The 24,260-nt window shown below is 46.5% G+C and overlaps 9 protein-coding genes across 9 annotated transcripts; 4 read left to right on the top strand and 5 right to left on the bottom strand.

The window, feature by feature from the left end:
- The first annotated feature begins 1 nt into the window (after window position 1).
- F5891DRAFT_1059313 (integral membrane protein DUF92-domain-containing protein) lies at window positions 2-1,478 on the top strand. Its single transcript, XM_041362828.1, has 5 exons — window positions 2-317; window positions 373-652; window positions 716-995; window positions 1,049-1,198; window positions 1,246-1,478. Exons 1-5 carry the CDS (start codon window positions 125-127, stop codon window positions 1,327-1,329), a joined length of 987 nt encoding a protein of 328 aa, XP_041220850.1. The 5' UTR covers window positions 2-124; the 3' UTR covers window positions 1,330-1,478.
- Window positions 1,479-1,608: 130 nt separating this feature from the next.
- Window positions 1,609-3,672, top strand: F5891DRAFT_1115289 (uncharacterized protein). The gene is made up of 9 exons (XM_041363775.1): window positions 1,609-1,923; window positions 1,978-2,041; window positions 2,093-2,209; window positions 2,263-2,366; window positions 2,424-2,582; window positions 2,698-2,898; window positions 2,968-2,987; window positions 3,047-3,113; window positions 3,260-3,672. The coding sequence occupies exons 1-9, from the start codon at window positions 1,920-1,922 to the stop codon at window positions 3,388-3,390; spliced, it is 867 nt and encodes a 288-aa protein (XP_041220849.1). The 5' UTR covers window positions 1,609-1,919; the 3' UTR covers window positions 3,391-3,672.
- A 658-nt stretch (window positions 3,673-4,330) lies between these two features.
- Window positions 4,331-5,035, bottom strand: F5891DRAFT_1194330 (uncharacterized protein; the record flags this gene model as incomplete). The annotated part of the gene is made up of 3 exons (XM_041367916.1): window positions 4,331-4,582; window positions 4,631-4,774; window positions 4,823-5,035. The coding sequence occupies 3 exons, from the start codon at window positions 5,033-5,035 to the stop codon at window positions 4,331-4,333; spliced, it is 609 nt and encodes a 202-aa protein (XP_041220848.1).
- Window positions 5,036-5,206: 171 nt separating this feature from the next.
- On the bottom strand, window positions 5,207-6,623 carry F5891DRAFT_1194329 (uncharacterized protein; the record flags this gene model as incomplete). Its single annotated transcript, XM_041367915.1, has 5 exons — window positions 5,207-5,890; window positions 5,938-5,978; window positions 6,048-6,097; window positions 6,153-6,544; window positions 6,588-6,623. 5 exons carry the CDS (start codon window positions 6,621-6,623, stop codon window positions 5,207-5,209), a joined length of 1,203 nt encoding a protein of 400 aa, XP_041220847.1.
- Window positions 6,624-8,169: 1,546 nt separating this feature from the next.
- On the bottom strand, window positions 8,170-10,240 carry F5891DRAFT_1194328 (uncharacterized protein; the record flags this gene model as incomplete). The annotated part of the gene is made up of 6 exons (XM_041367914.1): window positions 8,170-8,436; window positions 8,496-8,572; window positions 8,700-8,764; window positions 8,810-9,575; window positions 9,642-9,931; window positions 9,990-10,240. The coding sequence occupies 6 exons, from the start codon at window positions 10,238-10,240 to the stop codon at window positions 8,170-8,172; spliced, it is 1,716 nt and encodes a 571-aa protein (XP_041220846.1).
- Window positions 10,241-10,542: 302 nt separating this feature from the next.
- Window positions 10,543-11,408, bottom strand: F5891DRAFT_960466 (uncharacterized protein; the record flags this gene model as incomplete). Its single annotated transcript, XM_041375734.1, has 2 exons — window positions 10,543-10,898; window positions 10,961-11,408. 2 exons carry the CDS (start codon window positions 11,406-11,408, stop codon window positions 10,543-10,545), a joined length of 804 nt encoding a protein of 267 aa, XP_041220845.1.
- A 331-nt stretch (window positions 11,409-11,739) lies between these two features.
- On the top strand, window positions 11,740-12,941 carry F5891DRAFT_1194326 (putative HRR25 protein; the record flags this gene model as incomplete). Its single annotated transcript, XM_041367913.1, has 4 exons — window positions 11,740-11,806; window positions 11,865-12,139; window positions 12,187-12,815; window positions 12,866-12,941. The coding sequence occupies 4 exons, from the start codon at window positions 11,740-11,742 to the stop codon at window positions 12,939-12,941; spliced, it is 1,047 nt and encodes a 348-aa protein (XP_041220844.1).
- Window positions 12,942-13,703: 762 nt separating this feature from the next.
- On the top strand, window positions 13,704-15,657 carry F5891DRAFT_1130669 (cytochrome P450; the record flags this gene model as incomplete). The annotated part of the gene is made up of 11 exons (XM_041364561.1): window positions 13,704-13,852; window positions 13,906-14,002; window positions 14,057-14,193; window positions 14,281-14,373; window positions 14,426-14,675; window positions 14,725-14,847; window positions 14,894-14,996; window positions 15,050-15,136; window positions 15,193-15,274; window positions 15,331-15,426; window positions 15,510-15,657. 11 exons carry the CDS (start codon window positions 13,704-13,706, stop codon window positions 15,655-15,657), a joined length of 1,365 nt encoding a protein of 454 aa, XP_041220843.1.
- A 5,618-nt stretch (window positions 15,658-21,275) lies between these two features.
- Window positions 21,276-24,127, bottom strand: F5891DRAFT_1194323 (uncharacterized protein; the record flags this gene model as incomplete). Its single annotated transcript, XM_041367912.1, has 7 exons — window positions 21,276-21,369; window positions 21,426-21,527; window positions 21,883-22,331; window positions 22,377-23,231; window positions 23,282-23,304; window positions 23,362-23,572; window positions 23,615-24,127. 7 exons carry the CDS (start codon window positions 24,125-24,127, stop codon window positions 21,276-21,278), a joined length of 2,247 nt encoding a protein of 748 aa, XP_041220842.1.
- Window positions 24,128-24,260: the final 133 nt, after the last annotated feature.

The following is a 24,260-nucleotide window of genomic DNA, read 5'->3' as shown; positions in this document are numbered from 1 at the left end:
ATCTTCATCACTGCTAGGAACCCGAACAAGATATCGATAATAATCGAACAGGACGTAAGGCCTTTATGTAATGGGAACATCAATCTCGTGAACTGCTCGGACGAGTTTTCGCTTGTTGACCATCATGGCACCCATTCCCTTAATACCGCTAACTATCGCCGTTCTGCTCAGCGTGCATGGATTGCGCTCGCGATCGCTTTCTTCCTCCGGTGCAGTGACCGCCTTCGTGGTTGGCTTCAGCATTCTTGCAGTGCCTGTGCGGACCATTGGGATCACTCTCATCGTGTTCTACTTGATCGGGTCCAGAGCCACTAAATGTAAGTGTCAACCCAATGAGCGATCCCACTGGCATGTCTTGTAACCACTAGTCAGACGGCAAGAAGCGGAAGGCTCAGCTTGAAGATGACTATCAAGACGCTGGCTACCGATCTGGCGCTCAAGTTCTCTGCAACTCATTTACCGCGCTACTTGCGAGTGGAATATGGTGTCTCGCCTTTTCCCCTGACATGTTGCCGTGGAGTCTAGTCAATTATTACATTCGCTCGGGCTCAGCATTGTTGGAGAGTGTGCCATATGAAGATGGTCAATGGTGCCCATTGGACGCCACGGTATCAAGTGGATGGAGTCGCGCGTTGATATTTGTGGTGCTTGGGTAAGCTCCACCCTTCTACTTGATGCGTCTTGTTTCATTAGCTTATAAATACCTCACCACCAGTCACTTTGCCTGCTGCCTGGGGGATACTCTCGCGTCAGAACTCGGTATCCTCTCTTCCCGCCCACCAATCCTTATCACGACGCTGAAAACTGTTCCACCCGGTACAAATGGTGGTGTCTCGGTCGGCGGGACACTTGCCAGCTTATTTGGCGGTTTGTCTATGGGTGTAACAATGTTCATTTCGATCATTGTAGAGAATGCACACTGCAGGAGCAGTTGGATAACTATTTTTCCGTCACTCGTATTTTGGGGTAGTGCAGCAGGTGTTGGCGGGAGCTTGGTAGGTTTCGACTTGCATCACATTTGTGCCTTATAGTGATGCGACAACACTAGCTGGATTCGTTCCTAGGAGCGACTCTACAGCGCACGCGTTATTCGGTCGACAAGAAGATCATTCTTACTGACCACAAGGTGGAACCTGAACGTGGACGGAAAGACACTGTCAAAGTCATTAGTGGACTCAATTTATTGACAAACAATCAGGCAATCTAATATTATCATTCCCTGTCTTGATGCTAACTGTCCCATAGGTCAACCTACTTTCGTCGATAGTGACTGCGCTCGTTGTCGCAAGATTTGCCTCGACGTCAGAGTTTTCTGTGCTTCATCTGTAGAAACTTCCTAATCGCAGCTGTATACCTCCAAGAATGCTACCATGTAATAATTCTCTTGACAGAAATCGTAGGAGGTATTCGAGTCAGTTCAAGTTCTGTATGGAGTGGCATTGTCTCGAAGATGAGACTGGTCACAGTTTGCGTTCTCAAACTCCTTTGCAGGTTCCTCACTTCGAGAACCACTTTGATGTAGATGTTAAACCAGAAGACAACAGATCCGGCCGCGGCAAATTAAACGTGCGCGCACTGATTTGGAGCATTTGCTAACAAGGTTGATGACGAACGTTCAGAAGACGCAACTGCAGGTTCCGTTGAGCGTTCTATCTAAGAATTGACAAGGTGGGAAGTTAATGGCGATTAGGACGCATGACATGTGATAGCATGTTATTATTGTTCGAGCACATGGCCAAGACACTGCCAGCTATCATTTCAGCTGATTCACCAATGGAGCTGGAAGCACCGCGGACATGTAATGCAGGATAAAAACACACTCAGGTTGGAGTTGGAATTCATACAGACACTTTGTTGAATCCTACCTCTTCCTTCGCCATCTCTGTACCACTAGCAAGTACTTACTATAGATTACCGCTATGCGTCCGCTCATCTTCCTTCTATTCATGTTCAATGTGCTTACGTCTCTGTCACTAGGTCTTATCATTCGCGACGACCCTGCAGCTGTCGGCGACTATGTCGCCAATTACATTGCCAAACGGTAGCATCCTCATCCATATTTCCTTGCCTGTAACTCATTCCTTTCAACTAGCATTAATGACTTTGCACCGACCGCTAGCAAACCTTTCGTGCTCGGTCTCCCAACTGGCTCATCTCCTATTCCGACTTACAAAGCCCTCATCAATAAAGTCAAGGAGGGCAGTTTATCGTGAGTGCTGAACCAGTATACTCGAAGTTGCGTTTATCCACTCATGACTCCAGCTTCAAGCACGTCATCACTTTCAACATGGACGAGTATGTCGGCATTCCTCGTGACCACCCAGAATCCTACCACACATTCATGTTCCGCGAGTTTTTCTCCCATAGTCCGTCTAGTCCAGTCACCCTCGCTGAAGAATCCTATACTAATTTCATAAACGCAGTCGATATCCCCCCCTCCCAAGTCAATTTACTGGATGGGAACGCCGAAGACTTGGTCGCGGAATGCAACGCATACGAATCCCGCATCAAGCAGTGTGGTGGTATCGAGCTCTTCCTGGGTGGTATCGGCGAGGATGGTCATATCGCATTCAACGAGCCTGGTATGTATTGTTTCTTCACCTCCTGTTATTCCTTTCCTCGTGGCTTCTCTACCGTATGATTATTCTGTTTTCTTGGCACATTCATTGACTTGAATGATGCTCGTTCCTATCAAAGGCTCGTCCCTCGCGTCCCGGACCCGCATCAAGACACTCGCTTACGACACCATCCTCGCCAACGCCCGCTTCTTTAACAATAATGTTGCTGCTGTCCCTCGTATGGCCCTTACAGTCGGGGTTGCTACAGTACTTGAAGCAAGGGAAGTCGTGGTTGTAGTCACGGGTCAGAGGAAGAGCTTGGCTCTCAGCAAGGCTATCGGTGAGTCATGCTTTCAGGCTATATTCGTGCTCATTCATTCATTGGTTATCAACTTTCTGCCGTCTACAGAGGATGGCGTAAATCACCTTGTGAGTAGGCTGTTTCTAGCACCTCGTAAGAACTTACCTTGACATGACTCCTGACGTAGTGGACTCTCTCGGCGCTGCAGCTCCACCCTTGGGCGTTGATTGTAGTCGATGAAGATGCGACAGCCGGTGCGTGGTGTTTTTCTGATAAAATACAACCTTTGGTTGACGTACGGATGCCATCCTACCGCCCCTCACTTCATATCACCCTTTTTCATGCCCACCCATCGTCACCTTATTCTGAATGAAACAAAACCTACGGAACTACAACTCAGAATTGCATGTCAAAACAGTGAAATATTTCAAGTCAATTGAACGCGTGCAAGACGAGGTAGAGCAGCGGCAGGCAGAGCTGAAGGCGAGAGGTCGAACAGAGCATCAGGGGCAAGTTGGTAGTATGGAGTGATGTTGTCTGTCGACACTATGAGCTACATAATGATGATCAAGCAGAACAGACAAGTTGTTCGGCAAGCGAGTTCAATAGGTCCTTATTCCTGGAGTTGACCATTCTCCCATCCTTCACAACTTGCATTTTACTAGTGGTGAGCACAAAGTGTGCTGTACTATTAGGGGAGCTCACAGTAGGTCGCTTTCGCTTTCACGTTCATGTTCACTTTCATAATAAATTGTTATTTTCACATATGCAGCCAAATAAATAGAAACTAAATTGAATATACTATTTCTGGTGTATGGCTAGTATGTAATTTATATACATATTAAGTCCCAGTCAGAATTTGGTCTGAGTGGATCTATAACAGTCATGGGCTGTTGAATACAACATCAGCAAACTAGTGAAACCTTGTACAGATTTGTACAGATTTGTACAAACAGCACAATCCCACATCAGCAAAACAGCCATGTACTAGACAACCCTGGACAGTGCTAGACAGAGCCACAGAGCCCACAGAGAGGGTTCTCTCTGCACAGCTCTATACAGAGCACATAAGTAGCCTGTACAATTCTGTACAGAGTTGTACAGAATATATGGGAGCTTATACAGAGTGGGATAGAGTGCACATTAAGCTAGACAGCATGTTACAGAGGCAAAACAGAAAGGCTACAGGGGCAAGACAGAAAGGCCACAGAAACATCAGCAAACTAGGGGGCACCTGTACAATACTGTACAAGATTGTACACTATTGTACAGCCATTACACTTACACAAGGAAGTCTCCCCGTTACAATACTGTCACATACTCCTACAATCTGTACAGACAATACACACTGTACACACAACACAGACTATACCAAGGATACATTTAATGACAGGCTTCACACAGTAAACATGACATACCGCCTGGTAAGGCTCACATAAACTGTAATGATTGTGTAACAAAAACATGGTAATCAAAGTATGATGTTAAAGTCCTCCGTGTCACTGCCCGTTGCACTCCCAGCTGCATACCCATCAAAGTCGCCCATGCCAGTCCTAGCCCATTGGTCTAACATGTCTTCAAGCTCTTCATGGCACTCCGGAACCTTGAGCAGTTTGTCAACTGATTTCTGTAAATTGGTGAAGTGGATCCTGCACTGCTCAGCGGTTAGGTCAGGGACCTTGTCAGTGCCGGTCTCCCGAAAGCCAGAGATAACACCCTTCAACTGTTGAATCATTAGCGACGAAAGAATAAATGATAATAATAAGCATACCACCGCTGCTACAAGAAGCATCGCATTGACGGGGATTGTGTGGTGGAATTTGTCCGTGTTCTTTAATGCCTTCTTGCTGTTGCTGTAGTAAAATTCGAGACATGCGTCCTTAAGAGCCTGCGCCGTAAAATTCTTGAATGTTCCCTGCAAGAATTAATGTAAATGATGCTATTATCAGGAGTCATGACCTACACCAGACGAGTCAGAGAGCTGGAGGTATTCACTGCTCTTGAAGAGCCTAGTAGCAGCTGCGGTGACCTGCTTTTGAACCTCCTCCTTTCGCATCATGGAGCCCTGCAGGAAGATATCATATGCCCTTTTTGCAATGGGGATGGTGACCTTTTTGAGCTCTGTGCAGAACGTGAAGAGATCGTCACACAGCTCATCAACTATCAGTGAGTGCATTCGCCATCAATAAAGTAAGAACATACCAGCCGGCACATATCTGTGTTGTACTCCGGAAAGTAACCTTAAAAAAATGCGTGAGAAGGGTGAACAGTGGTGTAAGGAGAATATACCTCTCTCGAGTTTATTCTTCTTCTCATGGTATGTCCATAGCACAGCATCCAAGACTTCTCAAGCGAGGCCAAGGGCGTCCTGTGATTCTGGAATTGGGTGGGCTAGAATGGCCTGCAAGTGCATCTCTAACTTCGCCGTCTGCAGGAATACTTGCCAAGTGGGCGGATAGAATCCTAGCTTTGAGGGGTTCTCCTGGTTTGTCTTGGCCTTCCATTTGTTGCTGCCAGATCGACGAGCGTCTTCGGGTATAGTGCTACAAGAGCATTCACATTTTGGAACCAGAGTAGAGCCAGATGGAGAGTGTGACGGTGAGCATCCACGAGAGGTGGGCTGCGTGCGACTACAACTTGAGGAAGTAACTGGTCGAGATGAACGCCGAAGAGGAGAGTGCGTGCGTGAGGATGAAGCACATGCATATTTTACTTGCTGAGATGATTGTTGTCGACGTGGAGACTTTGAACGAGAGGAACGACGTGAATGGCGTGCAGGTGACCATCTTTGAACCGTTTGAACAGCTCCAGATGATGCATATCGACGAGAGGACTTCAAGGGCTTGATACGTTGAGGAGAGCATGGGTAAGAAGATTTGGAACGAACATGTTGGGATGGGCGTTGCTGAGGGGATTCTGAGCGATTGAAGGTACGTACATACTCGTATCCCTTCCCCTTCAACAAATGAGTTGGTGAAGGAGCTTTGCGCTGCCTGTTCTTTGCATGATGATGCTCGAGAACATCATAAACCTAGTGCATATCATTAACACAGGAATTGAGAGGAAAAATGTAAATACCTTATCCTGCTCCGAATCTGCGAGCTCATCATCTGGATCTCCTTGTTAAACATCCCCCCAAGCTTCATCCTCAGATTGTGCCAGATTTTTATTGAAATCCATTGTGTCACCTGTGTCATTGTCCATTCGCTGGTGCGTGTACCGGCCAACATCTCTATCACTGCAATGAGAATATAATATCAGGAAGCATGCAAGCAACACAGAAGAACACTTACATCTGTGTATTGCTGTCAAAATTGCGGTCAGCATTGTCATCATTGTCATCATCAGACCCATCACGTTCATGAGAGCTATGCGGAAACTCCCTGTCATCATCCATATCCTGCCTGTCCTTCTGGTGACCACTATCACATTCTGTGGACTCCCTCTCACGACTTGTGTCTCGCTGACCCATGTCCCGCTCAACCGTTTCACGACCACTGGACTGTGTGTCCTTCTGCATAGGCTGTCCCTCCCTGGCCTTCTCGTGGCCATTGGACTGGGGTTCCTTAAATCCGAACCTTTCGAAAGAGCAAGCCACATATGGATTTGGATGGGAAGTGGGGGCCAGAGGATGCTGGCGTTTGTTCTGTTTGGTCTTGAGAATGTTGCAAGATTTTGCAGGAGGCTGAAAAATTAGCTTAAACACAGTCAGAATAAATTCATATTACCTTTTTTTCCCCTTTCTGAAGCTGCGAAGGTGCCATAGGATTTTCTTCTGAGCTGCTGATGTGAAGATCATCGCCCTTTGGTCATTTCCTTGTTGGGGCAGCAACCGTTTCTCCAACTCTTTGCAGCTGTGCTGCATGACCGCCAACACCACGATTAGGTCTTGAGCTCCGCCGAGCAGTTGCCTCGAGATCTGGAGAAGAATGCCTGGGCTTCTTCCTTGGAGGCATGTATCAGATCAGACGACATTATCATGTATGAATGTAGCTAGTTATGGGCCCAAAGAACATGACATAATCAATGTTACATAATCATGGTGGCGTAGTGAAACAAGGGAGACATATAACAAGGTATATAGATATTCTAATGAAAGGAAATTATGCCAGCATCGTTAGGTTCGGCCTGCCATCATGCTGAGCCTTAATGAACGCTGGAGTGAAGGCCCTGCCGTGGGGGGAGCCCCGGTATGACTTGGGGCACCAGGGGGGGGGAGCATCAGGGGGACTCGGAGCTACTGGAGAGGGCAATGGAGTGGGTTTTTCATCGTCAAGTTTTGTAATGAATTTGACAAGCATTTGGAAGATGTGATTGTGAACAATGGCCCCGTCGAGATTGGACTCCATACGATAAATTCAAGTGCGCCATTCATCAATAATGGGCTTGAATTCCGAAAAATAGTCTGATACCCTGTCTATCAGGATATCACTTTTGGACATGGCTCCCTTCTTTGCCAAAAGGTGGCAAGAAAACCGCTTGTAGCGCCCAAATTCTCGTAAGCATCCGCTGTAGAGACTCATGCCTCTCATGGCGTGATATGGCAGTTTCCACTAAGGGAGTATACAGCACCAACTCGCAGCACCACTCTGTGTACTGTCCACAGCAATTCCTATATGAGGCGCAGCTTTCCCGCGCAACGCACGCCATGCGTGCACCATTCCCGCGCTTCGCGATGTATACGTGCGCATGCGTTCCCGCGCTTGCGCGCCCTATAGCACCAGCCATCCAGATGCATCCATCCACTGTCCACCAAGCTCCCTAGTGCGTATATTTCCATTTCCTTTATTAGCATAGTGTTCCACCTTTATTTTTATCATGGACTCTCACCCATATATATCCTTACATACCTACTCGGTAGCGCTTTGGCTCCGCATGACCGCACTTAGGCGCACTATATAAGCGCCAGCAGTACTTACTTTTCACCTTAACTTACTTTTCCTACCAGTCACTTACTACTTAGCAGAGTATAGTAGAAATCTATTTGTCTACACTTTGCATCTCTCTTCTCTTATATTGCATTATATTATCACTTAAGCTTAGTCTCTCTACCATTTCCGCACGCACACGCGCGCTTTCCCGCGCTTCGCGCTAATACGCGCGCGCATTCCCGCGCCTTCGTACCTTGCGCGCACCTGCACTTTCTCGCGCTTCGCTTCAGCGCATACCACTAGATCTTCGCTCCACTTGCTTCCCCTTTAGGGTCGAACGCGCTTGTCATCTCAAGCATAGCAGACTAGGCAACGCACGACCTTCAACATTTTTAGATACAGTTAGGAGCATCTTTTGTTCCTCTCAGTATTGTTGTTTCTACACCGCCCATGGCATAGTTGTCTTATCCCAAGTCGGAGCAACTGCACCATGTGCACCCCCATACTTCGAAACAAATTCGAAAAAAATGTAGAACAGTGACTCGAGGTCATCACTGGGGTTGTGCTCAACCAGTTTCAGCTGTGCAATGCTGTTAGTGTTGGTGCTATTCTTCTTTGCATTGATGCTCGTCTTTGACTTCTTGAGGATGTCAGCATTCTTTGACATTGTTTTCAAAATGCGCATAGAAATATATGGCACCGTTCCCTGTGATAATATGATTGATGATTAGTAATGAGAACCGCGAACTCCACGTTCAAACTTACAGTACCAAACGAAATAGTAAATGTCTCGCCCTCCTTCATGATTGACACATGGTCAAAATCAATGAAATACCCAATGCCTTCATGGATAATGAAATTGTTCGGGCTAAGGTCTCCATGTAGAACTCATTGTTGGATCATCATTTCATGAGCTACAGGTAAAATGTTAGATAATACAATAAATCAAATGCATGAAACTGAACTCACCGACCACGAAATCGCGAAAGGTGCAAATCAGTTCCTTTCTGGAGCTGAAATGCCATAACGGATCTCTGCAGGGGGTCAAGAGAAGGCACCGGTGATACCTGTTTACGAACCTCTTGTCTGGCCTGTCCTCAGGCAGGATACCATATCTATCCTGAATGCGGGCTGTGCAGTCAGGCTCCCCATCGAATAGGACATCCCAATGGTCTACGAGCTGGACCACATTAGGGATGTTCTTGACCCTCTCAAGGACGTCCACTTCGTGGTATCTCTTGGCCTCAGCCACCCAACAATCTTTCATCGCATATTCCTTCCCATCTACAGGATCCCGAACACGGTAACAAACTGTTCCGTGACAAAACAGACCCTGGCTCTTCCATAGAACAGCCAAAATTGAGTATATTTTACCATGATTGTTGGTTACCCAACTGATTGCCCCCTCTGCTAAGTCGGTGTGAGTACCCTTGCAAGAAGGGATGCACATGTGGATTGTGGGGTTGAGACCCAAGAGGGTTGGATCCACTAACGAGAGAGTAGCGATTGCATCAGCAACACGAGCGGGTGACGATTGGATGGAAGTTGGAAGAGTTACGATGAGGCCCGAGTGGTCGCAAAAATGGGCATAAAGTTGTTCAGCAGAGATAAAGAATGAGAGGACGAAGCGACGCCATGGCTGTTCTCGCATGATGAGATATGCTTTAGTGGCGGACCCCCAGTACACTCCTAGGTCACGCCTCTTGCTAAAATCAGAGGATGTGTGCTCGACAAAGCTAAGGGTGTCTGTCCATGCTTTCTCGAAAACCTTACTCTTGTAATAAAACAGAGCAAGATCAGGCTTTTGGGCATTGTAAGGGTCTGGTATTGGTGAGTTAGCAAACTCTGCAGACCAGTATCATTCAATATTTGATATTTGGAAGGGAAGTTTGGCCCGCATGTTTGATCTACGGCGCAGGACGTACTGAACAGCTTTGAAGAGGCACTGTAAGTCTTTCTCGGTCGATGAAGGCTTACGTGCCCTCTTTGATCCCAGCTCTGCGGTCCCATCATATTCATCACGGCTCCAGGTGCCATCTGTGTCTTGAGACATCATCCAAGAACATTGAGAATCCAAGGCCTCAGTATCTGTGTCAGCAACTTCTGTGCTAGGGTGAGATTCATCATCAGAGTTGTCTGACTCAGAGTTGCTGTTCTTTTCATTCGCTTCAGGCTTTTTTTCGATTGAAGTTCCACGCGCCCTGAAAATATGCTGGCGGCCCATTATTTCGGCTGTAGTATTTGATCTGCGCGATATACTTAGTCTTCAATAAGGATTTGGGAATGAAGTGGTGGAAAAGGCTATCGCTGTGTTTGATGTTAAGGTCACCTTCAAAGATGATGTGGCCCTTGAGCTCTGATTTGAGCAGGTCTTTGACGAGATCGTTCGTGTGACCGCCCTCAGGCGGGAAACCTGTCAAACTGAGTGAAGGGCCACAGAGATAAAGGTCGAATGAGGTAGTGGCAAGTGAAGTCAGGGAAGTTTGGTGAGCAAGTGGGTCAGATGTCATGGCGGCGTCTAATGAATTCAGAGTCAAGACCAGTCAACGCTATGGAGTATTGAATGAGTACTGCGGACCAATGCACCCTACAATGACAATTCACCTGTTTGTCTGAATGGTTGGTGAGTTTGCTGAGCAAGCACTCCCTCAGGCTTATGCACAGTTGCAAGGCAGCCACAGCATGGGCCTGGCCTTCACTTTGGTGCATCATCAATTGAATGCCACTGAGTTCCCAGAGTTTCCACATGGAGTAGATAAAACAGCCTGTCATAGTAGTATCACTAGAAACAAAATAATCCAACAGCTGGTATCTATCCTTGTGACACAAAGTATAGGGTATCATAAATTTGCTTATCAAAGTACTTATTCAAATAGAACAAGGAATGGTAATGCGCGGAAGTAGACTTAGTCAGACGAGGATCTGCTGCAGTACCCAGTCTCGGGATAATGTTGACGAATGCTCGAAGCTGCGTCAGAGGAACTGCATCTCCCACCAGAGTACCGTTGGCATATTTTGCGCATGTCAATGTGTGCATCTCAGTGACAGGATCAACTGCACCAATCTTGAAGTTGCGCACATAACAAAGGTATTGATCACGCCATGTGATACGTGAGCCTCGTTGAGGTATTGGGCGCATGATGAGCTGCAATTCGCAGACGGCGTGACCTTCAAAAGAGGGGAAAGATGTCAAATGTAATCAAAATGTATATGAGTACTAAAGAGCTCACCCTTTAACCCAGACTTAGGCCAATCATACGCGCTATCAACGTTGAGAATGGCAACATCCTTTCGACCTTTCGACCACCCAACACGTGCAGGAGACGCATGCATGGTTTGCGCAGGTAAAACGACACTGAGATCATGGAGACAAATTTGCTGCAAGCGAATAGTATGCCAAATTTGAACACACTCGAAAGAAATATTCAAGGGGCGGTTGATCAGCGATCTTCTGGGGACCCCCACCCAAAAAACTCCATCTCTGTTCCTTGCATCGTGTTGAAGGAAGTCTGAGAGAGCATACCACAGATCTGGTATGTTAAATTCATCGGCAACCTCGTTAATCTTCAAGCCAGTGCAGGTGAGGTTGCAGTTGAGATGAATGGCGGTGCCGCCAGCAAGGAATGTACGAGGAGGGTGAGCCTGAGGAATTTTATTGCGCCTTGAAGTAGCCAACATTCTGATTTTGCTGAAGTAGTTGGAACTCGTACGTAGTGATGCCGCAGCTCGACTCGGACCGGTTTGGGCTCGGCTTTTGTCAGTTTGTCAGCAGTTCGGCTCTCCTGGTGAGTTAAGCTACCTATATCCAGCTCGGTTCAGCTGGCTAGCCACACAAGCCGGCTCAAGCCAACATTTGTTTTCATTACCAATAATCTCATTGCTGACGGTGTTTGGATTCACTTCTTCTCATTCCCTAGAATCCCTATGCAGTGCACGCACGTACCCCATCATTCAACCATCTGTTGTTGAATATATTGTATTTGTCCTTACCTATCGCAGGCTTCACAGCATGAGTAAAGTCCCAGCAAGAGTTGATGGAAGATTTAGGCTGGGTAACATTCTGGGATCTGGGTCAGGTACGTAGTTACATGACATTGATATTCAACGCATAGTCTCGCTAAGCCTACTTACTAGCTGTTGTATACCATGCACAGAACTTCCTCAATGACGATGTAGTTGCCATCAAACTTGAGCCCCTCACCTCTCGCCCATCTTCTGTGGAGCGTGAATACAAAATTTTGAAACAACTTGGAAATGGAGTTGGGATTCCCCGTGTCATTTGGTTCGGTAGGGAGTCGACATATCACGCTTTGGCTCTCGAACTCCTTGGCCCATCATTGCATGATATCTTCAAGGCATGCAACCGAAAATTCAGCCTTCACACTGTTGTGAATATAGGAGACCAGCTGGTACATCACTTTGAGTGGGACATTGCAGATGCTAATATATTTCTCAGCTTTCATGCCTCGAGTACATTCACTCATACGGCTACATTCACAGCAATATCAAACCACAGAACATTTTAGTGGGTCTTGGTGAGTCAACGCAAACTCTCTTTGTTGTCGATTTTGGTATCGCAAAGATGTACTGGAATGCTGCAACCGAAACACATATACCATTTCGCCGGGGCCAACCTCTCACAGGCACTCCTGCCTTCGCTTCAATCAACAACCACTTGGGCTTGGAGCCCGGTCGTCGTGATGACATCGAGTCAATTTCATATATGTTGATCTATTTCTTGCTTGGCTCCCTTCCATGGCTAACTAGCAACCATGAGAAGCTCTCCATCTCTGACATACTCAAATGCAAAGTGGACACCACCATCGCAGATTTATGTGATGGTGTTCCTCCTGAATTCGCAAACCTTCTAGTCTACTCGCGGTCTCTTTTGTTCTCAGAAGATCCTGACTACGATTACCTTCACTCATTGCTTCGCGGTCTTCACACCACAGAAATTGGCTTGCTGGATTTCATCCAGCCCAATGACCCTGTCATACATTCTCCAACCTCCAACATTCACTCGGTGGCTGAGGCGGTGTTACTGTGCCTACCAAAACCAACACCTGTTCACAAATCAATTCGTGTGTGAGTACATGATTTTTTAATCTTCACACACTCATGATTCATGAACCTAGTTTACGTCCTCGCAATGGCCCCCTACCGCCTTCAACAACTTCTACCCCACGTCAGAAAAAGAAACTCATTGCATAGTATGATGGATGTATATATTTTGATTTGTTTGTGAAACTATTGAGAAACGCTGGATACCATCAGATTACCAACAATCTCCAAAAGGAAATATGCGAACCATTGTGCACAAATGCCAAACAAAGCCAAACAACTCACTGATACATCCTTTTCATTTTACCATTCCATACCCTACTTTGTGCTCACATCTCCATTCCACCATCGCCTATATTCATGATGCAATTACCACAGTACAGTATGTTCCCATCTTAAATTCACTTCATGTCAGACTTAGGAATACATACGCTTCTCGCAGTACATGACCATGCTCAAACTTGTCAAGGATTCCGTTCCTTCCATTGAACAGTCCATGACACGGTATCGTATGGATAACCCTGCAGCATTACATCGCATATGAGTTGGCATACCTGCGACTGTTGAACAGAGAATGACATGGAGATCTACCTTGATATTCAGGTGGAGTCCAAATGTTTTGAAACACGCGCGTCCACTATTAACTTATCGCCAGGGACCAGGGTGGTCAGCATCAGGTTCTTACTATAGCAAGACCGCAATACGTGATTCGCACAGGTCTGATTTATCTGCGCAGGCATTCAATCACTGTTTGTATAAGTATAGGTGAGCATAATCATGCACACTAACCTCACCGTACCCGTCGCTCATCACAGTAAGTCACCACTTCTCTGTTCTGGAGTACTTGTACTTAACGTGTTGCAAAGTAGCGGGGTGTCTGAATCGTGACTATCAGCAAGCTCGACCATTTCAATGGCAATTATCATTGCCGCATGCACCCTCATCATCATCTTAGCCAGCATCTGGATTGTGAAACAACGATACCAGGCCACAAGACGGTTGCCGTTATCCCCTGGACCACCTGGACGTTGGCTATTAGGAAATGCAATGCCAAAGTCATAGTAAGTCATTGTCGAGGGATACCAACATGATTTCTGTCTAACCCCTCATGCAGTGTGCCGTTTCAATTTGTGAAATGGATAGAACAATACGGACCTGTGTTCTCGCTCAAACAAGGCCATAGGATTTTCGTAGTTATAGGACGCCATCAGGTTAGCATAAAACAATACACTGTCTAGCCAGACATGAAGTAGATCATGTCATAGGCTGCGGTGGATATCATGGAAAAACAGGGAGCAAATGTTGCCGACCACCCACATTCTATTTCAGTGCAAGAGACGTTGTCTGGTGGGTTGAGAATGCACCTTGAGGACAGTAATGAGAGATGGCGCCGGATGCGCAGGTACGAACCCTGTCTCTACTAGGTATGATCAGTGACTAAATGTAAACCAGGGTCTTGCATGCAAACTTGCAACCTAAGGTTGCGGAGACCTATGTATGAGCCCATGCAGACCAGGCATGCAAAGAATCTGGTTCTAGATATCTTAAATGATCCAAAGAACCACCAGAGACATGCCATGCGGTACGAACACCAGCTCATACTTGCGGTACAAGTGGTAATCCGAAGATTTTAGTTATTCAGCTTCCGTGATCATGCCCTTTGCCTATGGAAAAATCACTCCGACTTCATATACAGATCCTGAAGTCGTTTCCATCAACATGTTTTCTGCGTGTTTTGGTCAAGCTATGAAGCCGGGAGCATATCTTGTGGATGCGTATCCCATCTTGCGTTTCGTCCCAGGCTACCGGAGTCAGCTGAATGCATGGCACAAAGAAGAACTTACTTTCTATGACGGGCTGTTAGATGCAGTGCGAAGACAGATGGTCCATGATTTTCCTGTGATGATATATATGCTTGCTCACCATTGTGAAGCGTGAGGGGACTGCAAGGCCATCCTTTGCGAGGTTCATATTAGAGCACCAGAAACAGTATCAGCTCGAAGATAAGGGACTGGGATACCTTGCAGGTGTGATATTTGGGGCCAGTTCTGATATGGTAAGTTCTTACATTGCATCATGTCTTCGCTCAACAACTGTTGTAGACTGTGTCTGCAATCACAATTATGATGATGGCTGCTGCCACTCATATGGATGTGCAGGCTCACGTACAAGAGGAACTCAATAATGTCGTGGGGCGTACACAGCGTAGGTTATGCATTTCCTTTATTTGTCTACTGACTGAGATAGCTACTGATTAGTGCCAACATTTGATGATCAGGAAATGCTGCTGCAGGTTACCGTGTTTATGCTCGAGAGTCTCAGGTGGAGACCTGTCTGTATTGGAGGTACATCTTATTTGTGTTGTGATGATGCGATAATGATCGACCACCTTGCACTATAGGCTTTGCACATCGCGCGAGTAAGGACATCATTTGGAACAAATACCTCATTCCAGCAGTTGCAACTGTTATTGGGAACCATTGGTCAGTAGGCAATCATTTTCGTCCTCTCACCTTTGGGTCTGACGCTCATGCTTCAGGGCCATCGCAAACCACCCTGAAGTCTTTCCAGAACCACAGACATTTAATCCTCAGCGTTGGATTGATGATGCAGGTCATGTGCGCGATGATCTCCGGTTTTTTACTTATGGCTTTGGCCATTGGTGAGTGACATCGTTCATCTCTCGACCATTTTTTATGTCGTACTTGAATATGTCAGAGTGTGTCCCAGTCAACATCTCGCGAATTGGTCGGTCTTCGTCAACACGGCTCTTATTCTGTGGGCTTTCCGCCTTTTGGAGAATCCTGCATCAAAGATCGACACACTTGCATTCTTGGACACTGCAAACAAGACTCCGACATGGTAGCCATGTTTGATAATGCATTCAAGCAGCAACCTCAGAGCGAGGAACTCGGTGCACAGACGTTCTTCGCTCATGTGCGAACTGGCAACTGGAAATCTTGTCAACAAGTGAGTATTTCTACCTGTTCCTTCCTTTGTACAATAGTCGAATCATGTGGTCTTTAAGGTTACAATCGAATGCACAAGCAGTTCCAAGAGGATCAGTACATATACTGGGTTGTGACAGGCACAATTCTCCAGGTTTGTGCATCGCATTGTGTTGCAAATAACACACTCTAATTGTGAGGAGTAGGCGAATGACCTTGGAACTCCTCCAAACACTCGCACATTGCTCTACAAATTGGCTCACCATCATGTCACATCATGTCCTACACCATCATATATGGCTGTGGACTGCTTCCACTTGCATCTGATCATTCTGCAAGAACTCCAATTGTGGGACAAAGCAAACACCTTGCTAGAAAGTGATGTCGGGAAGTCGATCTGTTCAGCCAGTCTTGTATGTAATGAGACTCACAGGGAAATCTGGCGCAAATGTGGTCTGTACAAGGACGAGGGGGAACGAGCTCAAGAGAAGATCAAAAACAAGTGAGCGGACATTAAGGGTTACTTCTGATATCATCTGATGTGCACTTCAGTGACTGGAATTGGCTGGAGCTCATTTCAGTAATTGATGCTGCTTTTGCTTCAGTGCAAGGGCCCAATGTTAGCGAAGAGGGAAAGTCAGAGTGCTTTGAGAACATTGCGAAAACATGCAACCTCCATCAATATCAATGTGAGCAACTCTCATCTACTCTGAAATTGCTAGCACTAACGCAAGCCATAATGCAGAACAGCAAGAAAACAACCTTGACAAAAGCCAACGACATCTATCATTTCTCTGTAAGTCTGGCTTCTGTTGATTGTCATCTTGACCACCAATAAATACCTCGTGTAGCCCCTCCCTTGCCAGTGTGTGCGTGCATACATCTAATATATAGTCTGGCTGCCAGAGGTGTAGCGAGCGGGTGGCATCAGCAAATATTGTATTTCCTATAGCTACCATGTATTTGCAATTTAATCGAGTTTAATCGAGTCTTTACACAAGTCTAATTGGTCGATACTTTCGAGTTTTTCCCATGTGCTGGCTGACCCGGGGTCTACCCCTTTGCCATTGTGGCACGTGCTCTGGGCGCTCTCGGCATGACGCATATGCTGAGCAATCTCTGTCCTGGTGGAGATTCGTTTTTTATTTTGTTTTCCTAGTGCGTGTGGGCAATTAGGAGGTCCTCGCCTCTTCTCACTTGCCCGTCATCGCACTAGGTATGTCTTCAAGGAGTATTCTCGTGTTGACCTCTTCTCACTTGCCCGTCATTGCATTAGCATATTTTTCTCGTCACCCACCCTTACGTTGTCACCCAGCCCATGGCTTCTCTTTTCAAGCACGAACGCGCGCACGTTCGCGCATCCTGGAGTTGCTCTTTATATTTATCTATGGTCTCCACTATTTGTCCTTAGCTACCTTGTCTATTCATCGGATTTTCCCGGGCTCGCGTCCAGGAAAATCCTTATGCTGGCTAATCCTCGCAGCCTGTGCTTCCGTGAGGCTAAGTGAGACCAATTAGATGGAATATTAATAATATTTAAAATGCACAGCCTGCTTGAAGCTGTGAAACGAACATGAGAACTTGAACTTTCAGTGCAGTGATGCTCATCATGTAATATGTACATCCTGACTTCTCTCTGAGTAACTCCCACGTGTCTCTTATCTTCCAACTTGCTGCCAACTTGCTGCCAGCTCTGAATCATCACATCTCAAATCTTGATCATTATTGGATTTGATCAGCCTCGAGCACAGCCCCAGCAACAACTCAGCCTATGCTTTCCTACTCATGGACTCATTGATGCATCCCCTACCTCACATTCAAGACTATGTCATGCAGCACAGCCTAGGCCCTAGGGACCTTTCACTTGTGATGCTGTCGAAGACAGCTGATATTATGTACCAGCGTGCGTTCCATTGTCCTGTTTGCATATTTCCATTAATGCTATAGTGATCGGATCCTGCAACCCTAAATATCCTGGCGAGCCTCAAGTCCAGGTGTAACTGGTTTTTCCCCACCACACACATTGGGATTTTCCTGGGTCTCCCCAGGTTGAAGTTTTGTTTTATATATATACAGGTGATTCACTTGTTGTATCTATAGCTCTATCATCACTAATATGAACAACCGTCGCAGCAAAAATTGAAAAAATGCCAATGCTACCCAGGCTGACGCCCCAGCTGTTACTCCCAATCCCACCACTACTGCTGTTGCTGCAGCAACCATCAATACTACCGCAGCAACTTCCACTGCCCTTCAACGCCCTCAACGAGAGCATCAGCGTCCTCGAAGATATCAAGATGGTGATACTGAATTCTTCAACATCAATGAAATCAGTGCCAATGATGAGGAGGATGGTGCTCCCATAATAGTTGCACCTAATCCAGCCTCTAGCCCACTTCAGACAGGCGACGGTGCCCTCAATTCTACTCCAATCAATCCCTTGGCCACCACTCCACCTAATCCCTTGGCCACCGCCCCAACCAATCCCTTTGCTACGACTCCATCGAATCCTTTAACCACCCATGATGGGAAAAGAAAATGAAAGGGGGTGGCAGTTGTCGACATCCCCCATTCTATAGGACAGAGGCATCACTTAAACATACCTGTATCCCCTGCGAGTAAGTGTCATGTCTGGGAGTGTTTTGTCAATCTCACTCCTCCAACAGGGATATACATAAGAAAGACCCTTCATGGAAAATCCAGATGTATGCTGCTAGTTCAACCATGGGCACTCTTCGCACCCACGTGCATGTCTATCACATGGACCTTTACCTAGCAGAATGTGAGTGCCGGGGCCCAGTGGCCTGGCCAATTTTGATCAACGAGGTGCAATCCCGACTCGACGAGGGCTGGACCATCTCGCAGATGCGTAAAAGGCTCGGCCAGGACCCAGATGGTACAATTGAGACATTCGGTGTTCCCCCCAATCCCGTATGCAACAATTCACTGCCTGCACAGTCAGAAGCTGTTTTGCTGGACTTTCAGTTGATGAGATGCACCAACATATTGTTAGATTCATCATAGCTGACGACCAGGTGAGTAGTATTTATTTTACATGCAACATTATTAACGGTCATCTCCAGCCAATTAATGCTGTCGAGTGCCCAGAGTTTCGCCGGCTGCTCTGTCTCATGTGTCAAGATCTAAAGGAGTCGGATATTCCTCGCCGCACGAAATTTCACTCACTGATCATAGATGCGTGGCATGACTACTTCCCGGTCATGAAACATGACCTTGCAGTAAGTGTTTAGCTACTGATAATATGCAGTATCTTATGTCCTGTAGAAGGCCCAAGGAAAAGTCTCGTTCACATCTGACCTCTGGTCAGATCCTAAGCTCCGCCCCTTCCTCACACTTACTGCCCATTGGCTTGCAAGGGAAAATGCCAATTCAGCGCTCATCTTGAAGGGCGCTCTAATCGCTTTTCATTACATGCCGGGTAGTCATACAGGGAAGGCACTCGGGTCAATGATGTTCAATCTGATCAAGTGTGCCCGTGTGATACATAATGTCAGTGTTTATTTGTGCTGTTTGACATGCTCTGACTCGGTCCAGATGGGACACTTAATGCTCAACAATGCTTCCAATAACCAGACTGCAATGGAAGAACTTTCTCGCCAATTGCTGCGACAAGGGATCGAATTCGATGCTGTTGATCACAGGATCCCATGCTTTCCACACATAATCAATATATGTGTGCAGCACATCATGGACGAGCATTCTACTGTGGACCTTTCAGATGTCGCCGGTCCTTTCGTAGTTGGCAATGTCTCTTTCAACAAGGCAGTGTATATCACGGCTCTGCAAGGTGATGTTATCTGTCGGGCCAGGGCTGTTGTGCATGCAATCTGCGTGTCAAACAAATGACGTGATAACTTTAGAGATGTCATTCGCTTGGGCAACGATGCGAAGATTTTCCAAAACAACAATTATGAGGAGATAGTGCTCCCGGTTGTTGAACTGCTGTGCGATGAGCCCACATGTTGGGACTCGACCTACATCATGCTTAATCATTTAAGAACACTTCGGCAGGTAAGGCCTCATATCATGATCCTTGGCATCAGCTAAACAGCAGCCCAGGCCATTGACGACTTCCTTGATGATAATGATCAAAGGGCTATATTCCATCTGAAGTTAGAGCCAGTGGAATGGCAAATTTTGCAAGATATCTTGAGGTGGTCCTAGAGGTCGGCCTTAATTTGTCCAAAATTGAGATATACTTACCATTTTATATTAGGCACCGCATGCCGTTCAGCAAAGCATGTCTAGCAAAAGCACACCTGTGCTAAGTTGTACCATTCCAGCTTTCGAAAGGTTGGTCAAAAAGTGGAAGGACTTGGCACAGCGTTTAGCACACTTGGCACCTTTTGTCGCCATTGGTTTAACTTGGACTGATAAATACCATGACCGGATGAGCCACACAGGAGCATATGGAGTCGCCATGTGTCAGTCCCACGTGTTTCTTTTATTCAAGGCTGATTCTCATGTGTGTTTGTACAGTCATTGATCCTGCGATTTGTATGTCTTGGATGAATGATAATTGGGACATGGTCCAAGTCAACAAGGCCAGGGATCATATTCTTGAACTGGTGTGTTTATTTACCCTCATAAAAGTGCAACTTTGATCTGATATGCTGTAGATGCAGAAGAAAAGAGCGAGAGATACCTCTGGCTCTGCACTCTCTCTACCCTTGGAACAGTCAGATCACCAGACACATGCTGCTGCAACACTAGGCTCAACGATCTATGGACTTTCTGACATAGATATGCTGCCGCATAATGAGGGTGGCACCCAAACAGTAGAACAAGAGTTTAGCTCTTACAGCACAGCTGTCCATAGCCCACGGGGAACAAATTTACTTGCATTTTGGATGGTAAGAATCCCATGTCTCCATTACATTTCGCTGATCATGATGTGTCAACTAGACGGCACAGCCCATATTTCCGACCATCTATTCAATCGCAATGGACTATCTCCCCATCCAGGCCTCCGCTGTTCCCTGCGAACACATTTTTTCATCCAGCAGTGAGACATACACAAAGAGAAGAAATCGCATCAGCCCGCCTCTGATGGAGGCCTTACAAATGGTCAAGTTTTCGCTGAAGAAAGAGCGACTCAACTTCACTGAAGGTTGGCAATGCTCCTCAAGGAGGCTTTAGTTTCGGTCAGCAGTAAACTGTTGATCTTGTTGATTCACCTATCTCTTCCACTGTGTGCTACTGTCACTTATATCTTGCACCAACCATTATCGCTCAACTCCCCATTCTGTTTGCAACCTGTGATCTCTCCTTACCCTTTACGCTTGTGCGGTATGTTACATGTAATGCGTCTAACGGACGCAAATTCCTTTATGACAACAATATATGTCAGAGCACGAGAAAATGATTCAGTGTAGTAGCTAATAATGCTTATTATTGGTAACCTGTACTACCCAATGATGTCTGTTATGCGATACATGAAATTTACAACATTGATCTGAATGCTGATGCCAACATGTCTTGCCCATCTTGCTTTGCGCCACCACAAACTGTACCATCATGGCTTCTCAAATCCTCCTGCTAGGTGAGTACAACAGGCAACAAAATTATTGATCACCTTCCTGACAGCCATTGCAGAGCTGAAAAAAATACTGTGGGAAGCATTATGTCAGCTTGCATTCATGTCATCTGTCTCTGTCATGCATACACAGCGCTTTCTGTCACATCTGAAACCTTTGCACCAAGCCCGACTTCATCGCCGCCATTTCCTGCCATTTTCTCGAACTGTGTGCCACTCTCATCACGAAGTCTATGCCCGAAGTATTGAGTGAGTGAATCCGCTGTTGTTCAAGTGTTGACTTCTGATCTGTTGACGCTGTCCGAGCTCATCTGTCATGAACAAAAAGAGTTGTGCATGTCAGTTGCGGCCGAGCAGACCATTGAACGGCAGAACCAATGGCCAGTCTTTGTTCTTAAATGTACTGTGACTGGGTGCCAGGATGCATATTTGAGAGCTTTATGGTGGACTGTCCTCAACAAATCTATTGATTATTTTTATAAATATAACGGCTGCCAGCTGGCTTGACCTGCCAGCCATGGCTAAATTGGCCGAGCTGGGCCCTTGAGTATGTAAGCTGTGCATTTGTAATGGCTTGGACAGCCACATTTTAATTTCGGCTGCAGCCGGGCTCGAAGCCGGAGCCGCGGCAACACTACTCGTACGTGTGTGATTCAGTTCTTCTAAAAGTGCGGTCTGTGGATCCTTTGGTGCCCTGTTTTCTTCCTCATCCCAGTCCCCGTCCCCTTCTGCTCGATCTAAGTGACGACAGATTTGGGGATCATAATCGTTGTTGTTTGTGCGCTGCACTGGATCCTTGATTTTGGAGATGTGTGCGTGTTCAGTCGCATCCGCAGACCACTGTATGAGGGCGCTGACTTGGGTTACACTAGCGGTAATGCTCTGCATGAGCTCCAGCTTGGGAATGTGCCAATTATCGATGACTCTCTTTGTGCCCATCCGAGCGCCTAGAGTCATGACGACATTCTTGTTATAGTGAAATATAGCGAGCGATCTGTCGATAGATGCCAGGACATTGTCATCAGGTGAGGGAGACTACGCTAAGTATCAGACATCCATTAGAGCACGAATTGCAACCACAAATCGACGAGGTGCTGCACCAGCAATCACTCCAACGATATAATGCTGTATATCACGGTGGACTCTACCCGTGACCTGTTTCAATTTGGAGATTCCATTGGCGAAGTGGCGATAGCCTGTGATGGGTTGCAATATCAAGAACCGGAAATAAAATTCCACCGCTCCAAGAACTACAAGGCACCATTGCATGTCGTGGTCATAGAATTGCTTATGCCAGTGATGCAGAGCTTCCGGTGTAAGGAATATTGTAGGATCACTGAAGCGCCAGCCCTTCCAGAAAGGTGTAAAGACACCATTTAGCCGGAATTCTGCGCATGCAGCAAAAAAAGCTTCAAGATTGTTGGGATCGACATCAACATTGGCAAGCTGCTCGAGAGTGATGGCACGTGTACGTGCAGGGTGACAAAAGTTGTCCCCGAACTGCAGGTACGACACCAGTGTGAATGGAGAAGTTTTACCGCGAACACATGCGAGCATACATGCCTCGGGAGTATCAACAATGTATGCAGCAAGGGGGGTAAAACAGTGGCGGATGTTTCTCACTGGGTCAGACATCATAATTCCAAGTTTGGTGGCTTTCATCAAGGGCTGCAAAACGATTGAAAGACATTCATAGATGAGACGATCCTCGAGCATACCCCACATTCGTTGATTAGGGTGTAAGTACTGCAGGATAGGGAGGAGAGCCACAAGCATGAAGGCCTTGGACGAGAGCTTTGTACGAGTGCGCATGCAAATATTTGCAAGGCCTAGCAGAAGCAGGTGTGTGACCCTGGCATCTGTCATCATCGTGACATTGGTCTTGTCAGACAAAAGCACGGTGCCAAGGATTGTTGTGCCTTGGGGCAGTTGATCCTACAGTCTTGTGAGATTGTGCACATTGTGAGTCCATCAACAGCATGTACCTGAATATTCCAAGCAGCATCACCTGTCAACCATTCCGATCACACACACAAGAGGCGTGCTGCAGTCTTGTAAACATGACGAGGGATAAAGTCAAGTTTGTCGTGAAAGAGAGGATTGCTGAAGAGACTCTCCAAACACTCGACCGGGTCCCTCCAAAATAGTCGAATTGGGCTCTTTGTGCCATGGAGCGAGGGAATGAGTTGGCATTTCCAGCTTGGTCCCTTTGGCAGCATTTCAGCCTGACTCCGCAAATCTTTGGCATTTTTGAACGATAGTTGTAAGTGTTTTATCTGCGAGGTAATGTCAAGATCAGCAACAAGGAAGATACGTACCATAGAGAGCTGCAGAAAATTGTTGATTGCTGCCATGCTAAGGGCAGAACGCAGGAGGAAGTCGGTGACCTCCCACTCTTCCCTCGATGCGAATGGATAGAACAGATTCTCCTTCCTGTATTCTGCATGCTCGTCGGCATCGAAAAGATCCAGAAATGTGTTGCTGTCCTGAGAATAGCACCTGGCTGCACCCTCATACCATTCCTCATTGATCAGAGGTGAATTTCCTGCAAGGTCTCCATCTAAGTTTGTATCCATGGAATCCCCAGCCTGAGCATTGAATTGTGAGTCATCCCCAACCCCAAATCCCTGACCCATACCAACACTACTAGTATCCAAATTCTGAGGTAGATCGAGGGATTGCTGCGGTGGAACTACGTCCATGAATTCCAAGATGTTGATGATGTCACGAATGGAACTGTGACAAGATGTACGAGGCTGACTTAGATGGCGAGTGACGCTGGAGTCCTTGGTGAAGACTTTCCCGCACTTTGGACAGGTAGGTGTCGGCATTGATGATGTGTGCACTGAAGTTCCCACACATCTTTTATTCAGTCTAGGCGCATGTACATCCATATGTTCTCTCATTCTGAGATATTTACTTATTCCTCTCCTAAAACAAACTATTATCCTCCCTCTCACCATT

This window comes from Suillus fuscotomentosus (genome assembly GCF_016647785.1).
Source record: "Suillus fuscotomentosus strain FC203 chromosome Unknown F5891scaffold_68, whole genome shotgun sequence".
NCBI lineage: Eukaryota > Fungi > Basidiomycota > Agaricomycetes > Boletales > Suillaceae > Suillus > Suillus fuscotomentosus.
This window is presented reverse-complemented; position numbering and strand designations above follow the sequence as displayed.